Source organism: Ruditapes philippinarum, unplaced genomic scaffold (genome assembly GCF_026571515.1).
Source record: "Ruditapes philippinarum isolate M1 unplaced genomic scaffold, ASM2657151v2 ctg4804_1_1_1_1, whole genome shotgun sequence".
Classification (NCBI taxonomy): Eukaryota; Metazoa; Mollusca; class Bivalvia; order Venerida; family Veneridae; genus Ruditapes; species Ruditapes philippinarum.
Window position 1 is genome coordinate 61967 of NW_026851629.1, and position 22759 is coordinate 84725.

The following is a 22759-nucleotide window of genomic DNA, read 5'->3' on the forward strand; positions in this document are numbered from 1 at the left end:
TGATATTATTTTTGGATATCGAAATTTTAAACAAGGCAATATGATATCGTTTAATAAAGATTTGTTTGACTGAAATGAAAACTAAGCTAAATAGGTCTGATTGGATTAAATAATATTTATTTTGGAACTTCACGTTGTGCAAACGCCGAAAGTTCATTTGCTTAGATGTATATGGTTTGAAATAAAGGCTTCAATAGGATACCATTAATATTTTTCTAAATCTTATCCCATGTCTCTTTTTATTGTTGATGGTTTCAAGACAGCTTTATATACAGTCACAAACTGCACTACACATTGAAATTGGCTCAACATTTGCATATATAGAGTTCTTTCTCTGTTATTATGTCTCACAAATCAACAATGACATTTGTATTGTCTCCTTCACTGATTTGGACCAGAGAACTATATATCTATTTCCGAAATTCAACTGGATCTGCAACATCAAGTAGATTCGTAAGATACAATGAATTTAGACAGATTATGTATAAAGGGAGATAATTAAATTCAATGCAGTTGTACTTCCCCTTCGTGGGAGCAAATAAAGATACAAGTGGGCATATAATTATAGAAATGAGAAAATAAATACACACATATCACCATATCGATATGCCAGTCCAATAACGACACAGCGCCTAGCAGAACCATTATGAAAGCATAGCCACTACTTATCCACCAATATATATTTACTTGCTTAAACCTGAGTGTTTATGTAACAAAAAGTAAAACATAATTATTGATGCATGTCAACCTAGATTAATTGATGGCGAATTATGCTGAGGTATGATCCACAAAATGCATTACCTCCACTTTGAAGAGTATTCAAAAAGGCTAGAACTACTGTCAACTGCATTGTAACTGAGGTGCGTGGGTTCAAGCCCCAAAAGCGGCAACTTTTTTGTTTTGTTTTTTTCTTTGAACATTATTTGTGTCTCTCATATCACTCTTGAGAAGAAAAAAGTGTTTCATTTTAATTATGAAATTATTATTGGTATTTATTGGCTAAATTGTGCCAAATTTTTTATCAAGTATGGTACCTGATATTTTCAAAGTCTAATAAAATAAAAACTAGACGATAAAAGTATTTTATATTTGACAAGCGCAACCAATATACTTTTAAAAAAAATTATGCAAACTTTGAAAACAGCCCCTGATTTGAGTAAATTTTAGGGATATTTTGAATTAGGCCCTCCAATTAGAAAAATGATCAAACAAGTGCTTGAAATGGGTGGGGTAGGGTAACATTTATATACATATTACAATCATTTTGAGTAGAAACAATAATTTTGCTGGGTCATTTGTTAGCTGAATGCTATTATTTGTTTCTCAAACATGTTCTATAGGAAAACATTTTTACATAATGATTATAAAATAGAATATTTAGAGTTTCTCGTTTCTGAAAAAGAGCCATTCAAACAGCCAATCTTTACTTAAGAGAAATCTTCATAACTCGTAAACCATACGGTAAACTTTGTTTAAATTTTGCATTATTGTGTCTTTTTAGGTATATAACTGACCTATGTTGTCAATTTTATAGTTCCTTATAGTACCCATTAAGGGACTCATACCTTAAACGTTATTTCCATGGCCATTTTCAGGAAAAGTTCACCATATTACAACAGACATGTACGTATGTCATACAAGATGTCATACCACAAGGCAGTTGGCTTGGCATCGTTACCTTCAGCACCTCAGCATCAACTAGAACATTTGTTATACAGGTCAACTCACAGGCTGATAGAGATGCCCTAAAATCTGCATTACCTTCAGTTACTAAAGGTTATACTTGTTAAGGATTGAAGAGGCAATAGAGGTAATGAAAATATTTCTAGTTAAAAGTATTAATGTTCTTAAATAAATATTTAGTTTTTACTTTTTGCATTATATTGCGGTCATTACATGTATGTAATTATGTGCATGATGTTATGACTACAGATTTTAGAATTAAGTCTAGAAAGTACTGAAAATACTGAAATTGTGTTGATATCCGATGGTCAAAACAACAGAGGGAACATTCGGTCATCAATTCAAAAAGCTGTTAGCGAGAAAGTAATTGTAAACACAATAGCTGTTTCACAAGAGGCGGATAGCATCCTTGCTGAAATTGCACAAGAAACTAGTGGCAAACATTGCATATACCTTGAAAAATGTTCAATCAGCTTTGCTGCTACGTTCAGTGAATCAATAAAAGACGATAATACTATGTCAGCAAGCCAACAAGAAACAGTAAGTTTATCACGTTTGTTATAATTTCGGTTAAATATGCATTTAATTTAAGTCAAGAAAATACTTTTGTCATAGAGACTTAACTACAAAGCTCAGTCTGTAAGATTATTGTAAATGCCTAAAAGTAGGTATCACTTGTTTACCATAGACATTCATCACTAAAGGATTTATTTCATTCTTATTTAGTTAGGTAACATTAATCTAAGAAAACAATTACCTTTATTTAGTCCGATGCTGCTCTCAATAGTGAAGCATTGGATAAGTTATCCAGAGTTCGTTGGTTTTTAACTCGAACGAGGAGAATTATTTCTTTGGGCATTGAGTCAAATGGCCATTGAGATTGCACCGCTAATTACAAAAACCATGTATTGCTCGTGGTCGGTCACTTGCAAAGAAATTGGCAACTACTGCTTTGTTACCTGGGAAAGCCGGTTTGGTTCACTGACTGCCGAAATGTGACACAGTTCTGTTTAAATCAGCGTAAAAGGCAGAGAAATATACAACGTTAAATATAGTAACATATTAAGAATAAGATTACGATTGGTTACGGGTAAATCATAACAGATGGGAAAATAAGCAGGATATACAGTAACATTTTGAATTGTAATAACTCATATTTTATTTTGTTTATTATAAGCTTGTGTCTGAAAAGATCGATTCAACAAATTCAACAACTCTCAATTTTGACATTGCAATAGAAGAAAGTATTGGAGCTAATACGACAATTACAGTTATATCGAGATCATACCAAGAACTACACCTTGAAGTTTATGGACCAAATGGATTCACACAAGCACTGTCCATGAACGGAACGCAAGTAACGATGCTTATTAATGGTATAGCCGAGGTGAGTAAATATATGTTTTCGTTCTTTGGCTTTAGCTATATTCATTCAGATTTCACATTTAAATGATACAAATTAGTGTATTGGTTTGTTTACATGATAAGAAAATGATAATTGGTCATGAATAACAGAAATATTTTAAGCGATCAAAGGGAAGTTTGACTCCCTTCCTCATTTGATCATACCTATATGTATCATTTGTTTACTTATTTCCATATTCGATAAGATTTTTCCACTATAATAAGAATAACATTGCAATATCAATTTGATATTGGGATATGATTTATATAGAAAAACGTAGGGAAGATCGATTGGAAGCAATATATCATTTTCTTCGTATAGATTCATTCTTCAACAGTTGTAAATATTTTATGATTTTAATGATATACGTTTATTGTAGGATAACTATCACATATTTTATAATTTTTAAGTTTTTTTTAGATATATTGACATTTCTGTACTGATTTACACTTTTGTTAAACAGAATGCATGGTTGTTAATATGAAGATAAAACATTTTAAGACAATATTAAGATACTATTTTATTCAAATATAGTTGAATGAAAAAAAACTATCATCATTAAAATTTCTTTCAAATTTACTTCAATGTGTTTTACACTTACAATAATATTTTTATTTTGAACTAGGCGGGGTTATATCTATTGACAATATCAATGTCAAACCCCGATCAAACTATTGAATATTATGTAAGTTCAACGCCTACAAAACCTGATATCATCAAAATCTCAACGCAACTTTCTGCGTCAAAGATTGACGTTTCTTCTGGCGACGTCCCGGTAGCGTTTGCTACTGTTACGAAGGGATACTCACAAGTAATCAATGCATCGGTAGAAGCACATGTTGAAGCTGATAATAAGCGATGTACATTGTCACTTCTCGATAATGGACATGGTAAGCCAAATGACTATAGCACAATATCTTAAAACGTGTGTAGACCCACATAAATCACATTTTTGTTTTATTTTTTTTTTGTTTTGTGTTGTTGTTTGTTGTTGTTTTTTTTTTTTGGTTTTTTGGGGTTTTTTTTGTGGCTTGAAGAGTCTTTTTGTACTAGAAAGTCGCAATGTCATATCATGATGTTGGCAAGTATTAAAGTAGTTATTTCTGAAGAAAACGATTCCAGTAATTTTTTGACTAACTTTTATTCATTTATAATGAATAGCTCAAGGCGTTGGTAAGAACTGACTGAATTATAAGCTTAAAACAAGGCTATATTACAGTCGTGTTTTCATTTATCTAGAATCTAGATCCTGATGCATTTGCTGATGATGGTGTTACTCCGGATACGTATTTCCACGTTGTGCATCTGGACAAAAAGGCATGACTCGAATTTCTAGAAAGGTTATTGGTGCCCCATCACTGATAGAAGGTATAGAGTGTTTGTATTGTAAATGTAACGTTATTTTTTCAATTTCTTTTGAAACAAATTCTTGTTACAATGTTGTTTGAGTAATGCATGTCTACAAAGTTGCCTGAAGGAAAGTTGATCTGTTTTTTATTCTTGTAGCATTATTTGTTATGCACTCAAGTAGTTACGAGTTGCATCAAAGCATTAAATAAGTCGGTTTTGAATGATTTATAAAAAATTATCTTGGAATATCATATCAAACATCCACATTTTTACAAAGTTATAAAAAGGAAGGTTCTGTCTTATGAATGAATAAAAAATATTTATAAAAAATAAAATGGCTTTCGAAATAATTTAGAAATTATTTTTATGTTTTTAGAAGATGTAGATGAGCCCGAACCTTTTGATTTATCATTTCAACGGGTTCAAGTGATGGAAGAATTGTACGTTACTGTAGATATCAATGACGAAGATTCTGCTGATGTTGTCGCCCCTGGACGAATTACTAATGTTGGTATATATCACATTGTAAAAGAAACGTCCGTGTACGGAGAGAATAGAAATTTCACAATTAGTTGGACTGCAACCGGTGATGATAGAAATCAGGGACGCGGTATGTTGTCTTAAATGAGTCGGGTTGCAAGTTGTTTTTTATGAAAATTATACACATGAACAAAATGTTATAACTCACATATAATTGCAGCTTGTACCAGTACGCAGTATATCCATTTAAAATTATTCAGGTATTCTTTTTCTGAAATGCCCAATAATTTCAAAACAATGTTTTAAAAATATACATTTCTCCTTTCAGCATCATCTTATATAATGCGGGTTTCTGATGACTTCGATGCGCTTTTAAACAATTTTGACTCAGCTGCCATATTGAACATGACACACACAAGTCTTATACCTCAAAAGGCTGGTCAAACGGAAGCAATAAAGTTTGTTGTAGACGCTGAAAAGTCCTACACCGAGACTACATTTTTCGCTATACAAGTAGTTGACGATGCTGGAAACCGAGGGGCAGTGTCAAATATCGTTTCGATAGTAGTTGCAAAAGTATACCGTCTGAAAGCAGAGCCAGGAACATTGAATATAAAAAGTGATGAAATAGCTATAATCACAGAAAATGACAGTATCGCGGGCATAATTGTGGGCACTGTTGGCGGGACAATATGTGGTGTGATAATATGCGGTATGATTGTGCTATTGAGGAAACGTCTGAGATCAAAGGTAACCATTTGAGAAGAATAATTACTTCACTTTTTATATTTATTTTAAAGGAATTTTTGTACTCCTGTTAAATTATATCTGTTACCGTTTATCATATAAAAGACTAAAAGTTTAGCATTGTTCTGGTATAGATGTAGTATGGATGGCAGCCAGCATTATGTACGATAGGTTCTTCTTTCCCAAGAAAAACCTATCGTACATAATGCTAGGTTCTTCTTTCCCAAGCTTTTATTTATATTGATACTTAGAGTTTTATAAATAATTATAATTGTTCATTTGCGTTGTTTTCTTTCAGAGTGTTAAGAATGACATCGCTTAAGAAGAATATGTACGAAGAATGGAGTTTGACACTTGAATGAGGGGAAAAATTAACAATTTTGAAAAAAAAATGGTTCAAATGATTACACAATTCATTTTGCCGTCAATATATTAATCATCATTTACATTTAACAAAATTCAAAATCATCATATACAATATCCGCATAATCTTAATTAACAACACAATCATCTTCAGTATACTAACTTAACTCTACCGTAATTCTAAAGCTGTATATCAACTATCAAATTATCTATCGAATTTTGTCATATCTATTTCTGTTACCAAACGGAGACCCAACGAATACGCATATTATGTTGCCCCTTCATTCGTCAGATTGTGGTCCGGATTATTACTTATCAACCTCTTGTCTAAAGTTTCTAAGGACATTTTCACTGACAAGATTATCAACGTTATAATTAAGTTCAATGGTTTTTTTTTCTCAACATCAAATGCGTCAATGTTTTTTTTTTCAACTATTTTGCTTTGCCTTGTCTTATCAGCATCAAGTACCAGAAATTCAATATTCTTTTTCTTCTTGTTTCTCTACCAGCAGTCAACAGAAGTAAAGAATACATTACTTATTTACTGTTCAATATAAAAATTAGAATAATATAGTTACGTTCGCGGTATTTCAGCTTGATTCCAATCGTACAAGGCATTCTTCAATTTACTCTGATTGTAGATATACAATACCCCTTTCTTGCTCTCAATATTTAATAAATAACACCGTTATTTGTTATGCAAATATCACCATCTAAGACTTCATTTATAGGAAAAAAAACCTCAAGTGGTGATTTTGATATTCCTATCATTTGTTAATAGTAGTATACAATCGCACACCTTCAAAGCATTATAATAATATTAAGTTATAACGTAAGTATTTGTGGTCAAATAATATTGAAAGAGATGTATTAATTGCAGTTAAATAATTATAGCTGTACATTACCGACATTATTGCATTGTTGCATTAAATACAATCTAAGGGATCTTTGTAAAACACTGTAAAAGAATTATAATTATGATTCTGGAAAGTTTTCCTCAAGTGAGTTGTTAATGGCTATGAATGAATAAAGTAACATTTTTATGTTATAATGTTTTCTTATAAAGGCCCCATAGGCGGTAACATCTTTTTATGCTAAAAGACTTTATCATTGTACATGTTTTAAATATTTTTTAACTTATCAATGGAAGTGATACCCTTAATGCATGATCGTTTTAGGCTTCATATTGAATTTTTGTGTAATACATTGGACATACTTTTGTTTAAAAATTTGCAAGAACACTTACCGAAGGTGTGACATCTTGAAAATTAGTTTCCTTCAACTTTCTCTGCCTACAATGGAATAGAGTGCGTAGCATACTGGTAGCGGAAGTATGTTCATCACTGTATGATTTCCATGTTTTACATACAATATGATTAAAAGCCGATACCTGCTTACAGTATAAAAAAGTTTTCAATACTATGTTGTAACAATATAGTGTCCAACAATATTGACCTGGCACTTCATTAATTTTCGTAAAGGTCATATGAATAAACATTGACTATTACCTATCGAATATATCGATATTTTTGCTAACTTCACTCGTCATTGAGGTTTGGTGTATTGGTATAGATGTCGAACTACTGATCTGAAAGTATCTGGTTCGATACCTGACCAACACCACGTTATGATTTTTTAAAATTTAATTGCAAGAATAAATTTTAAATCGTTTTACTACACCCGGTTTTAGAATACCTTTGTAGTGGTGTTTTATGCACAATTACGTCTTTTATTTTTGTCTGTTATTTCATTAAAGTATCTTTCAAAGGTTCTTTTAAATTATTAAAGGGCTATATCTCTGACAAAAATCATTGAACCGGACAATGCCAACTAAATGCACAACAAGACTTGGTACTGTTACGTTTGGATGAAATTGTGGACGGACGGATAGAGAGGTGATCCCTTTATGTTGCCACTTCTCTGTAAACAGACGGATAAAGTTAATTAACAAGTAAAACAAAAAGGGTGTCTAACTTTTTTACTGAAACAAATACTCAGGATAAAGAAAAACAGCCTTTCATTTCTAAGAATGATATCTATCCAATCGGCTCTACTTTCAAATATTCTAAAGCTTTTAAACAAATATATTACAGTCAATAAGTCTGTCTCAAGTATTTATCCGATTGTGTTATTTCTTACGATTTTGCGCATTCTCTCGATAATTGTATTTGCAGACCGTCTAAAGAAAATACATGTCGAGTATCAGTCCAGATTGTTTAAAGTAAAACATATGTATGAGGTTCTTAAGTGTTTCATTCAAGCGCTTAAATATTTCTTATTTGATTTGAATGGATAAACTTATGCGAGTAGTTATAAAACAAACGGACACATTACGTGATAGTTGAAAGCAGTCGAATTTGCTATATTTTAATCATAACTTATATCTGCAGGAAAAACTTATGTACACAATTTCCTGTTTCGTTCAATATATCACGTACATTTATCATACACAGAATTTGCGTTATAACAGATAGACTGCACATAGCGACAAGATGAACAGCGATCAGTTCTTTACATTTGATTTTTGAGGATTTCAATTATGTGTAATATTTAGGAAAATGGAGCCACACGCAAAAGTACATTTCCTACGATAAATATATGTGTCAAAGGGATAAAATGTGACAAGACAGAGGTGGTTGTTTATGTTTACGTTCATGAAGTAAATAACTTCGACATAGAGGTAAATCTTTACATATGTATTGCATATTTATTACAAAAAGCAAGTCATTTTAGTTTAAGATCTGTCAACGAGTATAAATGTATGTTCACTTTCAGCTGTTAAAGGAAGTAATTAGAAAGTGACTATGAAGGCGAGCATATAAAGGAGGAATAAGACATGTGCAATTTTCTTATCTAAACCTTGTAAATGATAATATTTAAGATATATAGAGATTTGTGACAACTGCAAGTGATTTGCTTTACTTCTAAGTCAAAGTGTCCTGAAATAGACTATACGATACAATAAACAAATAGACTCGTCCGATTTGAAGGAGTGGGGATCACAATGTATTAACAGAAAACGAAGAAATATTTTAAAAACGCAAAATGACATTTATATGATAGTTCAGATACAATGTGTAATAATAAATTGCATATTTGTCTTTTTTTTTCTCAACTGTTTCTCTTGTTAAATGATCACAATTTCTATCGTCTTCCGCTAATATCAAAATGACTTCCATAGAACAAAATGTTCCATATACATTCTGAATTCTGAATACAGCAAAGGTGCTAATCGCATATTTCTGACTGTTAAAACTTTATAAAAATCTAGAAACAAAGTGATCTCTCGGAAGCATTAATACCAACAAAAGAACATGAAAATTGAAGACTCGGTTTAATTGAGTCTGTACATGAGGGATATCGAATAAGTGCAACACCCCTCACACCGCTAGCACCGGCTTGAATGGTACTCCATTCTCAACACTTAATTGTGCTGGCATCAACCAGACAAATAAAACAACACTGACGTCTCTTTATTAAACATTTTTAACGGCCGTCACGGTCTGTCCTGTACAATTTACAGGGAAAAACTGAAGAAAAGACGAGTTTTAATTGGTCATACTAAAATTACAAAATTAGATATGGGAAACTCATTTGCCATTCTAAAATAAATTGTAAAAATAAAATGATAGTTCTTGTTATTCTAAGATAGTTCTAAACAAAAACTATAAATGATAGTTCTTGACATTATGAAATAAATTGCAGAGGATAGTTCTAAAATAAAATTTACAGGATAGTTATTTAACTTTCTAGTGAAATTGCTCAGATATCTTAATTCTGTGTAACTTCTTGCTTTCAGATCTCATTACATTTTCTAATAAAGAGTTTATCTTACGTAAAAACTATAACCTGAGTTTAGCTTAAAATTCACGGATACCGCAGAAGTTGAACAAACGAAGAGGCAAAACTCGGAGACTAATGAGAAAACGGGCGCAAAGAAACGTGAGTCTGACTAGTGTCTATTTCCGGAGCTTCCTATCCGTTGTATGTATATCTGTGTTTTACGCAAGATCTGAGTTATAAATTGTGTAAAAAATAACGAGAATAATATCAGAACTTATCAGGTACAATTTTTTTATGATGTCCAATTAGTGTCTACTATTTTATATGATAAATGATGTGTTCAATTGATATAATGTATATAATATGTGCATATTAATCAAGTTTTTATAAAAAAAATTGCCGTATCGACTGCATAGATGTTTGTGTTAGACATTGCGTTCACTTACCGAAACAAAACAGGTTTGTTTAGAAACACATACATTAATTATTTTTTTATTTTCCAAGATTAATAACCATACATTTCTATATGACTTTTACTAAGTTTTACTATCGTAATTCAGATTAAGATTTAAAATTTAATTGTAATTTGAAAACTCTTTTACGACAAGGTATTAGCAAGCCTGGTTTCTATGGAGAGGTGATCAACAAACTTCGTAAGATCATGGGTCATAGTAATGTTTCTGTCATCTTGTTGTTCAGCCCTTATAAAGTTGGACGCTACGCTTTCCTCTTTTAATTACATCTGACGGACTAAGTTGGAGACTCTATAATGGACAGTTCTTAAAGCCCTTTGGGACTGAATTGTCTTTATGTTCGTCTTCTGTCTTGCTTCGTCGGGCCCTTGTAGGTGATTTTCTTGTTGCTCTGCCTTCCTTTAAGGCATCGAGTACTTTGATAATGGTCATTAGGCTGTACCTTTTTCTACATGTTTACACAATCTTTAATGTTTTTATTTATTTTGTCTCACCATGACCATTATTAGAATTTTACTTGGCGGGAATTAATTTTATTTACACTATCGTTTCATGCAGGAACATATTGGGGATAAGAGTGAGGTTTGCCGCGTCTAAAACCGGTTTAAACTCCCCAGTGGTTTAACTACTACTGACCGTTCCAAGGCGCCCCCCCCCCTCTGTGTTCCTTCAACGTGCTTTTCATGTCTGTGTTGTTACATGTACTTGTTTTTGAATGTCTACATGTTTTGTGATGTCTGCCTTGTTGTATTGTCGTTTACGGTAGGTATTTTCTCACACACCCTCTCATTTTCGAACTCCTCCTCTTTTCACCTTTACAATCTTTGTCCCATTAATTCCCGTATAGGCCCGTTCGAGTTTATATTATTTCACACATTACATGTCCCTCTCCTTTTGCGCCCTTATGTCCACTCCAGGTTTTGGTTTGGTGCAATCTGGGTGCCCTACTTGCGTGTGTCGGGGGAGGACTGCGTCCTATAAACTAACGTACGCTAGTTAGTTTTACTTCGACCCAGTGTATTTTTTAATATTAACATGTTGTTCTTACGTCTGTCTGATGCACGTAAGGTAATGGTACACTGAAAACCTTAAGCAACTTATCGCATTGAATAAAACTAGAATATGTTTCAAATTGTTATTCATGTAAAATCAATGGTAGGATACAACGTCATTGCGCACCTGCTAAATGCTCCCACGCGGACATTTTTTTGGAGAAGAATTGACGACTCGAAGGTAAAAAATAATATTTTATTATAAGAAATAGTAAGAGTATCAAAAATCATGTAGCGCACCAAAGAATGGCTATAGTACTTGAGATGATTGTAAAAGGTTTTTAAATTTATTGCCTGGTTTTGGCCTGAAAACGGGATAAGTGTTTTTCTCTGAATGCTCCCACTCGGACTTTTCCCGAAACGTATAAGAAATAAGGTGGAAAACCTTCTTTAAAATTTCTTTTAACGTACCGGAACATAAGCCAAATCATCTTTACACATTTTTCTAGATTGGATTCAAAATATTTCTATTCAAAAGTCAGTTTTTCTTATTATTTTTTTTTTACAAAAATGATAAATGCTCCCACTCGGACTCGATTTTGAGAGATGCTCCCACTTGGACCTAATCATATAGAATAAGATAAAAGAAACAATTCCTCGTTAAATCGAGTCGTTGAAATACAAAACAAATTGAAATTTTAAAAATATAATAACGTTTTGTTTTGCAGAAAATATTTGTGTTTGCCACCAGTATGAGAAAAGGTATAGACCATATTGCGACGTAAGGAAGCACATGGCAGGACATCTTGGCATGGCATAGCCGGAACAATTATTTAAGATACCAACTGTTGATATATCTTAGTGAGGAGGAATAATCAAGAAATCACAAGAATAATAGCTCTTTAAAGTAATTGTCTTTTGTTCAGTTTTTTGCGTTTATTTTTGGACAATTTATCGTAAAGGATTAGACAATTAATGCAAGTAAAGTAAAATACGGCAAACAAGAATGACAATACTCCTGTTTTAGAGTTACTGCTCTTTTCTATTCACTATGATTAGTTTTCAAGGACCATACCGCTAAAGTTATTTGAGCTTTAAACTTGAAACCTTATTTTGAACATGTTTAATAGAGTTGAATAGCAGGGCATAAGGACCTGAAGTGTTCACTTATTGTTTCTATTTTTTCTTCATTTTTAATGGTAGTGTTATTATTGTCTTGATTTATTATGACTGTCTTGACTAAAATATAAAACGTTTCATTAATATTCAGGAGTGTTATTACTTTGAATTTACATGTATGTAAGGGTCATTTCTCTTTGAAAGTATGTCCTCCTTTTCGGCGGGGTATTTTACTGTCTGTGACTGCTTCTTGTATAATTGTAATTATTTTACTGTGATTTGATTACCAAGATATAGTTAAGACTGTGGTAAAAAAATAATATGATAACTTTCAGACTTAAAATTGTCAAAGTTGTCAATAATTGTGATACATGCTTTATGTGCCATGGTATGGCAGAGCATTGACTTTTTTTACCAGTTCATGATCAAATTTATTTACATGTTTTTAATAAAATATTCAAATCAACCGACAGATATTGACTTCCTTGTGTTTAATAAACGTACCATTATGATGTTTTAAAATCTCAAATCACAAGTTTAACAAAAAACGCAAGTCATTGCGTTTTAAATTATTAACAAGATATTCAAGTCAGCAATTTTTGAATAAGTCCAGGCCATGCAGTACTTTAAAGCTACATTAAATACATTTCATAAAAACAGAAATGGCGACATTTTATTAATAAATTGGGTTTCATATCGACTCCAGATTTTATTTTGGTGTCAAGACAACCAAAATAAGTTTTATAAGCATAAAAAATGGGCAACCTCATGGTGGCGAAATCGGAAGTACAATAATAATTATTTCTGTTTGCATGAGAAACTCCGCCCTCGGTTCATCCGTACATCAATATTAAATCAACAAACATGACTGTGTGCAGCAGTTCTCATCTAACGGTATATTTCCGCATTGTAACGGATGTTTTCATACAAATTTAATCCTTTTTATGAGATGATTACTTTTTTCTGAATAACAGGCCTAGTGCACCGTAAAGCTAAAACGGTTAAAGTGTGTTTTCACAAGAAAATCTCATATTTACTGTGTTCCGGATAGCAATTATAACAATGTGACGTAGCGCATTATTGTCTTCATTTGCATGTTAAAATTCGTATACGAACTTTAGTGTTACCGTGGGGTTTTCCGTTTAAAATCCTAATTTATGAACAATATTTGATGAGATTTACAACATAACTGTTAAAAAGGTTTATGAAACTGTATAATGCTTGTTTTTTAGGCCGACGGAAAAATATGTTTACATATTTATTTAATGTAACTTTAAAGTAAATACGTACAAAGAAAATCAGATAATATCCATCTTTATCTATTTTTTGGGGGGCTTCTGAAGAGCATTATATGTAAAAAATCAAAACATAAAAGAACAAAATTTGTACTTGTGTCTAGTGAACAAACCGTAGAACATTCCACACATCAAGTTATAACTTCGCAAGATAACAAATTTGTTGACGCAAATGCTAAGATGAAAGCATATGTTATACTACAACAATGTATGTCGGATGAGTGCCTTTAAGTGTTGTCTGGTTTGATTACTAGAACATGTTTGATTATGTAGGATCTCACACGAAGTGAAATTAAGGAAATATTTCATTTACAGTAGAAATTCTTCTTAAGACCACTCCAGAATTAAGGCCAACCCGCTCATATTTATATATTTTTATGATTATTGCACATTTTTTTTATTAATCACTAAGGCATACCAGCCTTCCTGTTTTTTACGTATTAAAGCAAATAAAACTGTACATTGTTCTACAATAACATTGACATCTTTGTCTTCAATGAACAATACTGGATAATTACAATAAACGATTTGCTGCTGTGTACGAGTCCAGCAGAATCTTAAACCAGTATAGTAATAAACAATGTGTAATGGCGTCTTTATAAAACACCACGGGGACCATGTTTATAACATTCACCTTCAAACAAAACTTCAGAAAACACGGTATTTATAACATAATTCAAAGAACTGATACTTTGATGTTCTTATTTTTTACGGGAAATGACAGAATTAAATAGCTCAATTACATTGTTGTACTTGAAACGAACAAATTTAACAAATAAATATATTATCTTAATATGTATACATTTTATTCAATTAACTTTACAACCGCATCAATGGCAAAATGATATTATTACCAAATGCACATATATATTAAGCTATATCCAAACATCTTAATTATTGCATAGATACTAAACCAACCTTCATATCTTCCTCAATGCTTAGTTTACATTAGCTCAAAATAAAAAAATTGCAGAAATATAAACCACCAAATCCTATGTAGATAAACATATTAACGAGTTTTGGATGTACAAATAATACGAGGGGTTATCCAAAAATTCGTGGGCTTTCTTTGTTGCGTAAAATATATTTGAGATATTAATTTGAAATTTTTACACTGCTTAGAAGAATTAATAACAAATAAACACAGAAGATTCATGTGCGTAGCTTCTTACATTACAACAATATTTAATTTTACATAAACACATGTCGGCGACAGCGGCGCACTCCAAAAAGTTTTTGACGTCATAATATTAACATACAACTTGTGCTCCAACGTTACGCGGTCAATGACAGTTACTGCTTCTCAAAGTAATGTCCATCACTAAATTTCTTATGCCACTTTAACAGTAATGATCGTGAAATGTTCTTTTCTCTGTTCGTCTGCTGATTTTTATCAAATGTTTTTGTAGGTGTCGTTCCCAAATTACAACAAAAAATTATGATCGTTTTATGATCGCGTCCTTCATTTTCTCGTTGTAAACAATAAAAGCGTCTGGCGTTTCTAGCGATATCAACAAAAATAAACGGAAATGACGTCTATTATTTTAACGAATTACTTAAATGACATCATAGAAGAAACATGCGATGTTCAGCGGGTTTTCTTAGTTAATTTTTAGTTTTTTAGCAAGAAATATACGATGACTTACTGCACTTTTCTACCGTGCGCCGGTTGTCGTGTATTTGCTTATTTAAAAGAAATATAAAATCATTATTTATTGACACAATTAAGTGTTCCTTTCAAAATGTGTTTATAATATTCTACAATGTATGCTCATAAAATTTCATTACAATACACGTTGACGTTCAAGAGATATTTAAAAAGTCCACGAATTTTTGGATAACCCCTCGTATATTTATCTGTAAAATACATAAGGGGATCACGTAAGATGACAAGGAGTCTTTGACATGTTAATATACTCTAGATATCTGAAACACAGATGAGGGGATCACGTAATGCCCATATGATAGTCTGTATGTAGAGATTTTCTGGTTCTCAAAAGAACATATATAAGAAGATAATTTAAAATGACCAAAAGATCAAAAAAATTGAAAATTTGTTTTCAAATTTAAGTTTTATGAGTAAATAATACTTACCCGACAGTACCATATGGATTCCTTCCGTTAATTTCTCACAATTCGCTAAACTATTTACACCGGAAGTAAGCTCTTCAATTAACTCCCCTTACTTCCGCCACGTGTATAAGATGCCCAGTTTCAAAAAAGGCGCCCAAAATCCCCCTTTGAAACTTAAAAAAGAAGGGGTAGGTTAGGGTGGGTATGTACTTTTCAGGAAAGTATTTATTTACTCATAAAATTTAAAATTTTAAAAACCCAAAAATTTTTCAATTTTCTTTTTTCGTAAATAAACTTACCCCCCAGTCCCCAAAAAAGGGAAATTAACCCCAGTTTTGGAAAAAGGGGAAAGTACTGAAAGGAGGGGGGGTAGTTAATTTTTCAAAAATTACAAATACATTCTTTAAAAAAACAAAACTTGTTTTAAAATTATTCAATGAAAAATGGGAACTTTTAAAACATTTAAACCTAAAGTGTTTTCCCCAATATTTCCACACCATGTTAAGTAAAAAAATACCATTTTTAAAACATGGTTTTAAATTTGCTAAACCCCACTATTTACAGTTGCACAAAAAATATATTAATTTTCCCCCAAAACTGTACAAAAAGGGAATAACAGAAAATACCCCAAATTTACAAAACTTTCTAGTCCCCAATTCCCCCCGGAAAAAAAAAAAGAGTTGTACACACCCCCTTTTGGTGAAAAACAATAACTTCTTTTTTAAAAAACATTTATTTAAAATCCAAAAATTTATCTCTTTTTTGAGATAAGTTTAAAAAGGGTTTGGTTTTTGAAGACCTTTCTCCCGGGCATCCAGTCCCTTTAAATCCAACGACGCATTTTGAAAAATTTGCCCGGAAAGGGCCCCCAAACTTCTTTTCGGGTGCCCCTTTAATTTTTCCAGTAAAATTTTCTTACTCATTTTGTAAGCTCCCTTAAAAAATATTAACTAACCTTTTTAGAAAAAAGTCTGCCCTTTCACTGGATGAAGTTGTTTAATAACACTTAAGAAAAGTTTAAGTTCATTTTTTAGAGTCTTTAACTCTAAACTTTCAGCCTTTTTCAAGTAATAAGTCAAAGCCCTCTTTGGGTCTAAAAACTTTTTTCCCTCGAAAAGAATGGGAATGAAAGTCTTTTCTTGAATGATGACTTGGTCTTATTCTTGTTTTTGCTAAAACCCTGAACGTATAAAAGTTATTCCTTTCTTCTGAATGTTTATGTTACCTTCTCCCAAATACAAGCTTGAAGATCACTACAACGACGAAAACAGGAAATAGCTATCAAAAAACACACCTTCCATGTAATAAAACTTCAAAGGCGCGTCCTTCATCGGTTCAAATGGTGGCTTCTTCAGGCATTTCTAAAACAAGAGGTAAATCCCATTCACGAAAACTAATTTTTCTAATAGGTGGACGTTCATTAAAAATTCCTCTAAGAAGGCGAATAATAAAGGGATGTTGGCCAATCTGAAATTTTTCCACAGGAGGTAAAATTGATGATAGCATAGACCGATAACCTGTAATAGTCTTATATTTTAACCCTTGGTCATAAAGGTAAGTCAAAAATTCAGCACAATCATTCAAAGAAGCTGAAAACGTATCAATCTGTTGTCTACAACACCAATTACTGAATTTTCTAAATTTGCAATTATAGCAATTATAATCTCTTCTTGTACCTTTTCGCCAAGAGGCGACAAGTAAATTTCTTGTTCTTTCAGAAAATCCCTTTGATCTGAAGACTTTGTCGATAGAAGCCATGCAGTCAGCTTTAGACTCTGAGGATTTTGATGAAATATTCTCCCCTTGCATTGCGACAATAGATTCTGTGACGTGTTGTCCGATCGTATCAATACATTCTTGTTTTTCAGAGCAGACAGAAAGTGGCGGACTGTCAGAATTACCGCCTTCATTTCTAAAATGTTTATGTGTTGTAATTTTTCCATCTTTGACCAACGGCCTTGCACTGTAAAGTTGTTCATGTGACCGCCCCAGCCCCAAGTCCCACTCGCATCGGTGGTGACAGATACTGGAAAGGAAATCTGTTGAACAGATCTTCCCTTTAGAATGTTCTGCTCCTGTAACCACCAATGGAGATGATATCGTAGCATAGGAGTTAAGGGTATATTGAAACTTAAAGGCATTCTTGCCGGACTCCAAGTCTTGAGCAAATGAAAGCTGTATGGGTTTTATGAAAAACTTTGCATTTGGAATTAAGTCTAGACAAGAGGCTATCATACCCAACACAATCATATATTGTTTTGCTGAAATCGAGCCTTGTAACAATTTTAGAACTGCATGTTTCAGGTTTGTAATTCTCTCTTGTGTTGGATAAACTAACCCCTTTGTCATATCGAATAGGCCGCCTATGTATAATCTCCTTTTTGAACTAGGTTTAGAACTTTTGGCAAAGTATCCATTTTGAAGTGAGTTTTCCTCAAATACCGGTTCAATGGCTTTAAATTTATTACAGGTCTCATTTCCCCATTTTTTCTTTGGAAACTAAGAACAACGTACTGTAAAAACCTGTAAGAATCTGAGAGTTTGTCTACTACTTTTTCTATAGCGTTTTTCAATAAAAAGTTCTTCTATTTCTTTTTGAATTAAATTTTCTTGATCTAAAGGGTACTTTCGTCTGTTTTATTCCCAAGAAATGTGGAATTTTTTAGAATTCTAGTTTGTAGCCATTCTGAACTACATCTAGAACCCCATTTGCCTGTTTTATTTTCTTCCAATTTTCTACAAAAAGTGAAAAATTCGACCACCTACCGGAATTTGAGGGAAAACGTGCTTAGTACTTACATGGTCATTGTTGAGTTGATCTTCCCATTTTCCTTCCATATGAACGTTTTGGAAAGAAATCGCGGCTTGGGAATTTTTCTTGTACTGTTCCAGTGAAATTTTGCCCCTTTGGTAATGACTATCTTGATGGAATCTTGGGGATACGAAAATATTTTCCCAGCCACTGCTTGTTTGCGTTGCTGGAATGTTCCCTACGTAAACGTTTAGTAGGTCATTTGAAGAACGAACAGGTGAAGCCCTCTTTTCCTGTCTCTCTTTTTCAGCTCAGGTAACATATCATCTAACTGCTTTCTTTTTGTCCTTCCGTTCCTTTAATAAAGGTTCAAGTCCCATTACCAAAAACACCATCACCAGATAAAGGTAAGTAGCAAAATCGTTTGTAATCGGAAAGATCATACATGCCTGTTATCTGCCATAGTTTTACTGTACGACGTACAATGTGATGAAAAGCTGCGGAGCGACCCCCAATTGATCAAGGGCACTTCGTGGACATAGCAAAATGTCTTTTAACAAAATTTCACTGTTTTTTCTTTTGAAAAGTCATCAGAAGAAACAAAATTCAACCAAATTTCCCAAAGCTTGTTGCATATAAAGTTGCATAACAATACCTAAACGAGCTGCTTGGGCTCCATGGTAAGAAACTTTTTCTACAGTTTTATGTGGTTGAGAAAACAAGCATTTAACCTGACTGTTCTTAAAAGCCGCTTTCTTGCCATGTCTGTTAAACAAGTAAACTTTCTATTAAAGGATCAAGTGTAGGAACTTGCAAAAAATTTTCCGTTTCTTCATCCACCGGAAATAAATCAAAATTTTCTTCATTAAACGCAGAGAGAAATTAGGAGAAGTTGAATGTAGACTGTCATTCAAGACGTCTTTCTGAGAATTGTCCACAGAAATACCCTGCCTTCTTTGCGTGGACTTCTTCACTGTAGCATCTTCACCAAAAAAATGTCAAAAAGACATTTCTTAGTTGAATCAGAAAGTTCTTTTTCATCGACTTTCCCCTTAATAGAAACATTTGTCTTCATCTGACAAAAATTATCTCCATGAATAGACAAAAATATCACTGTTCAAGCCAGGATGATTAGAATCTGAATCACTGTCCGACAGAGAATCTGAGCCCGACTCGAACTTAGAACGATGCACACTGTTCTTTTTCTTCACGTGTCTTTTCCGTAAATTTAGACGAAGAAGAGTTACACTGAGATTGAGCAGATTGGATTTTGGCAACTAATCCATCCAATTTACCCGAAATACTCGACTCCAGAGCTGAGAATTTTTGATTCCGTTGTTCTTCTAGAACATCGTATCTGGAACGTCTTTTAAGTGGAGTTTTCGGCGTATTAGTACCCGACTCCGAGTCCGAAGGAGGAATTTCACCTTCCTCTGGTATTTTATTTGTATCAACAAAAAGTTGAGCCATAACTAAAGCGAATAAAGTGAAAAAACACGACCGATTTGGTCGCCGAAAAAAGGAAACTGACATCTTATACACGTGGCGGAAGTAAGGGGAGTTAATTGAAGAGCTTACTTCCGGTGTAAATAGTTTAGCGAATTGTGAGAAATTAACGGAAGGAATCCTTATGGTACTGTCGGGTAAGTTTATTTACGAAATGAAACTTCTTATTTTCTCTATTCCTTTGCTCTTGTTCTTCTAGAATATATATGAGAGGATCATGTAAGCTGACAATCGGATCATCTACATTATTTAAATGTACATACACTGTAGTTCTTATAGAACAGGATATGTGATCCTTAATAATAACCAAGGTTTTATTTAAATGTACATACTTAAGTTCTAATGGAACATACATGAGGGTATATATGTACATATACTCTATTCATTATGGACCATGTATGAGGGTATCATGTGAGATGACCAGGAGATTATCTAGATCTACGTATACTCGTTAAGCGACAAGAGGATCATTTAGAAGAACATAAAATCTGTTTTTTTTAAGGAAAAATGGTTTTAAAGGGAAAAAAGGGGTTAATTGCAGAGAAGTTTGCGCGGGAAAAAATAACTGTTTTTTATGTACATATGCATAACAAATCAAAAAAGGGCCTAAAATCCCAGTTTTAAAAAGGGCTGAAGGATTAAAGCCCCAAAGGGATGCCAAAACTTGTCCCTTTGGGATTTAAGGTTCCCATAAAATTTTTTTTGAATTTCCAAAACCCGTAGTTCAGAGAAGTGCACGGGAAACGATTTTTTTCGATTTATATGGGATCCCCCTCTTGATTTTGTGATTCCCCAAAAGTTTCTTGGAAAATTTCCCGCCAGTTTTGGCAAGAAAAATAGCTCGGAAACGAACTTGGGATGGACGGATGGACGGACGGACAGACGGACAACGCCAAAACAATATCCCTCTCTCGATTCCGTCGGCGGGGATAATAAAGCATTTTTGTAAAGCATTCTAAAGCATATTACAAAACTAATGCAGTAGGGCTATTTTGCATATTTTGACCTCTTTTTAGTATTTTGTATTGTCCCATATGCAATGTGTAAATTACTTTCTTTGTTCATTTTACAATATTTTAGTATTAATTTATTAAATTTATGTTCCAAACTGTTATGAAAGTAAACAGGGAAATTAGCCAATTCTGTTAGAATCACTCAATTTCTGTTCAGTTTTACCTGATTATTTCCATATCCGCTTCTTTAAATAACTTAAGATGTCATATACCCAGAACCGCTTGTAACCAAAACTGGAATTTTCAATAAACGGGTTTAACAGCAATAAATAATGATAAAAAAATGATAAACATATTTTGGTTTTTTTTTTTCCTTAATTTTAGTTATAAGGGAAGGGCGGAAAATTTTCCAAAAAACTTCCCAAACGTTTTTTACACACAAGTTTTTACACGTTCCCCCACACAGACCAAAAGGGTTTTTTTTGGAGTGTCCCTAAATCCACAAAGATGTTTTTATTTTTCCCCGGGTTTTAAAAAAAACAAATGTTATATATCGACCGACATAGTACATTTGGGGGAACGAGCATACTTTGAAAAAAATCTTTTGATACTTTAAAATAAAAAAAAACAAAACAGAAGAATGAAAGTAAAATTTAAAGTTTTAATTTCTTAAAGTTAAAATTTAAAGGGCCCAAAAGTGGGTTTTCCCGTTGCAAATTTACAAAAATCAAAAAATCGTTCGGCAGTTTTTTGGGCCCCCTTGAATTTTTTAAGGGGAAATAAATTTTTTTAAAAAAGAAACCCCAAAATTAACCCCCCCAAATATTAAAGGGTTTTTTTAAGGGAAAAAAATTTTTTCGGAAACGTAAACAATACGGGAATAAAAAATAAAAAAAGACAAAGCTATGAGTGATATGCGTTTTTATCTCACTAAAACCCAGACTTTCAATTATAAGCATAAACTATTACAACGATTTGACATAGTCAATATTTACAATATATAAATAACATTTTGGTTGGTGGGTAACAGTAAAAATATCATTCCGAGGAAAATACAGTTACTCGAGGTTATTTTTCTTTTATTCTTGAAGCAAGTGATGATATCTTCCAGTCATAAACATACAATAAGCTGTGTTTTATTTAAAAAACAAAACACGAACCCATTTATAGGGTAATGATCGGCGAAATCTGATTCTTCTGTATCCAGAAAAATTCTTCTCATGGTTTATGACAAAGTGCATTTACAAAATAAGGATGACATCCTATGTCTGTCCACTATATATATCTGTAATGTTTTACTGATTAAAAATTGTTAAATAATCCTTTATTGCATGCTTTAATGGTCTGCATGTTCCAGTTTGACACATGAACTATGTCAGGATTATTCACATTGCATTTTCATGATCATACAGTAGAACGGTACAAACTATTAAAATGTATATACATATCATCAATACTTATGTTACTTTTTTCTGTAGTAGGTTGTCTGTATTGGGCTCTTACATTTTTCCAAAAAGAATTTGGGTTACATTTTACTAATTTTGAAACTTATTTTCCCTCTGTCTTTTTGAATAAACTTTTAAAAGTATAAAATATCAATTTTTATATTTTCATTGGCTGTAACATTGCCTTTTTGATCTTATGAAATGTGCTTTTGTAAAGCAATTTTGATTTACCAACAAAAATGTCTTATACATGCACTCTTATACAGGATTTTTTTTTGTTCGTTGACCAAACAGATATCTTAAAAAGCAATCATGTCTAAACAGGATTTTTCATCCTTAA

At 32.5% G+C, this 22759-nt stretch overlaps 2 protein-coding genes across 2 annotated transcripts; both read left to right on the forward strand.

Moving 5' to 3' along the window:
* Window positions 1-760: 760 nt before the first annotated feature.
* On the forward strand, window positions 761-4411 carry LOC132719205 (calcium-activated chloride channel regulator 1-like). Its single transcript, XM_060702991.1, has 6 exons — window positions 761-778; window positions 1596-1766; window positions 1933-2223; window positions 2861-3070; window positions 3714-3978; window positions 4335-4411. Exons 1-6 carry the CDS (start codon window positions 761-763, stop codon window positions 4409-4411), a joined length of 1032 nt encoding a protein of 343 aa, XP_060558974.1.
* A 443-nt stretch (window positions 4412-4854) lies between these two features.
* Window positions 4855-6184, forward strand: LOC132719111 (calcium-activated chloride channel regulator 1-like). The gene is made up of 3 exons (XM_060702888.1): window positions 4855-5048; window positions 5247-5668; window positions 5964-6184. The coding sequence occupies exons 1-3, from the start codon at window positions 4868-4870 to the stop codon at window positions 5985-5987; spliced, it is 627 nt and encodes a 208-aa protein (XP_060558871.1). The 5' UTR covers window positions 4855-4867; the 3' UTR covers window positions 5988-6184.
* Window positions 6185-22759: the final 16575 nt, after the last annotated feature.

Excerpts from the sequence above, each read along its gene's own strand:
- LOC132719205 (XM_060702991.1), top strand. Across the intron at positions 1,767-1,932 it reads TAAAATCTGCATTACCTTCA|ATTTTAGAATTAAGTCTAGA; the intron begins GTTACTAAAGGT and ends TTATGACTACAG. Across the intron at positions 3,071-3,713 it reads TTATTAATGGTATAGCCGAG|GCGGGGTTATATCTATTGAC; the intron begins GTGAGTAAATAT and ends ATTTTGAACTAG.
- LOC132719111 (XM_060702888.1), top strand. The coding sequence starts at position 4,868 with ATGGAAGAATTGTACGTTACTGTAGATATCAATGACGAAGATTCTGCT. Across the intron at positions 5,049-5,246 it reads TGATAGAAATCAGGGACGCG|CATCATCTTATATAATGCGG; the intron begins GTATGTTGTCTT and ends TTCTCCTTTCAG. Across the intron at positions 5,669-5,963 it reads GGAAACGTCTGAGATCAAAG|AGTGTTAAGAATGACATCGC; the intron begins GTAACCATTTGA and ends GTTTTCTTTCAG.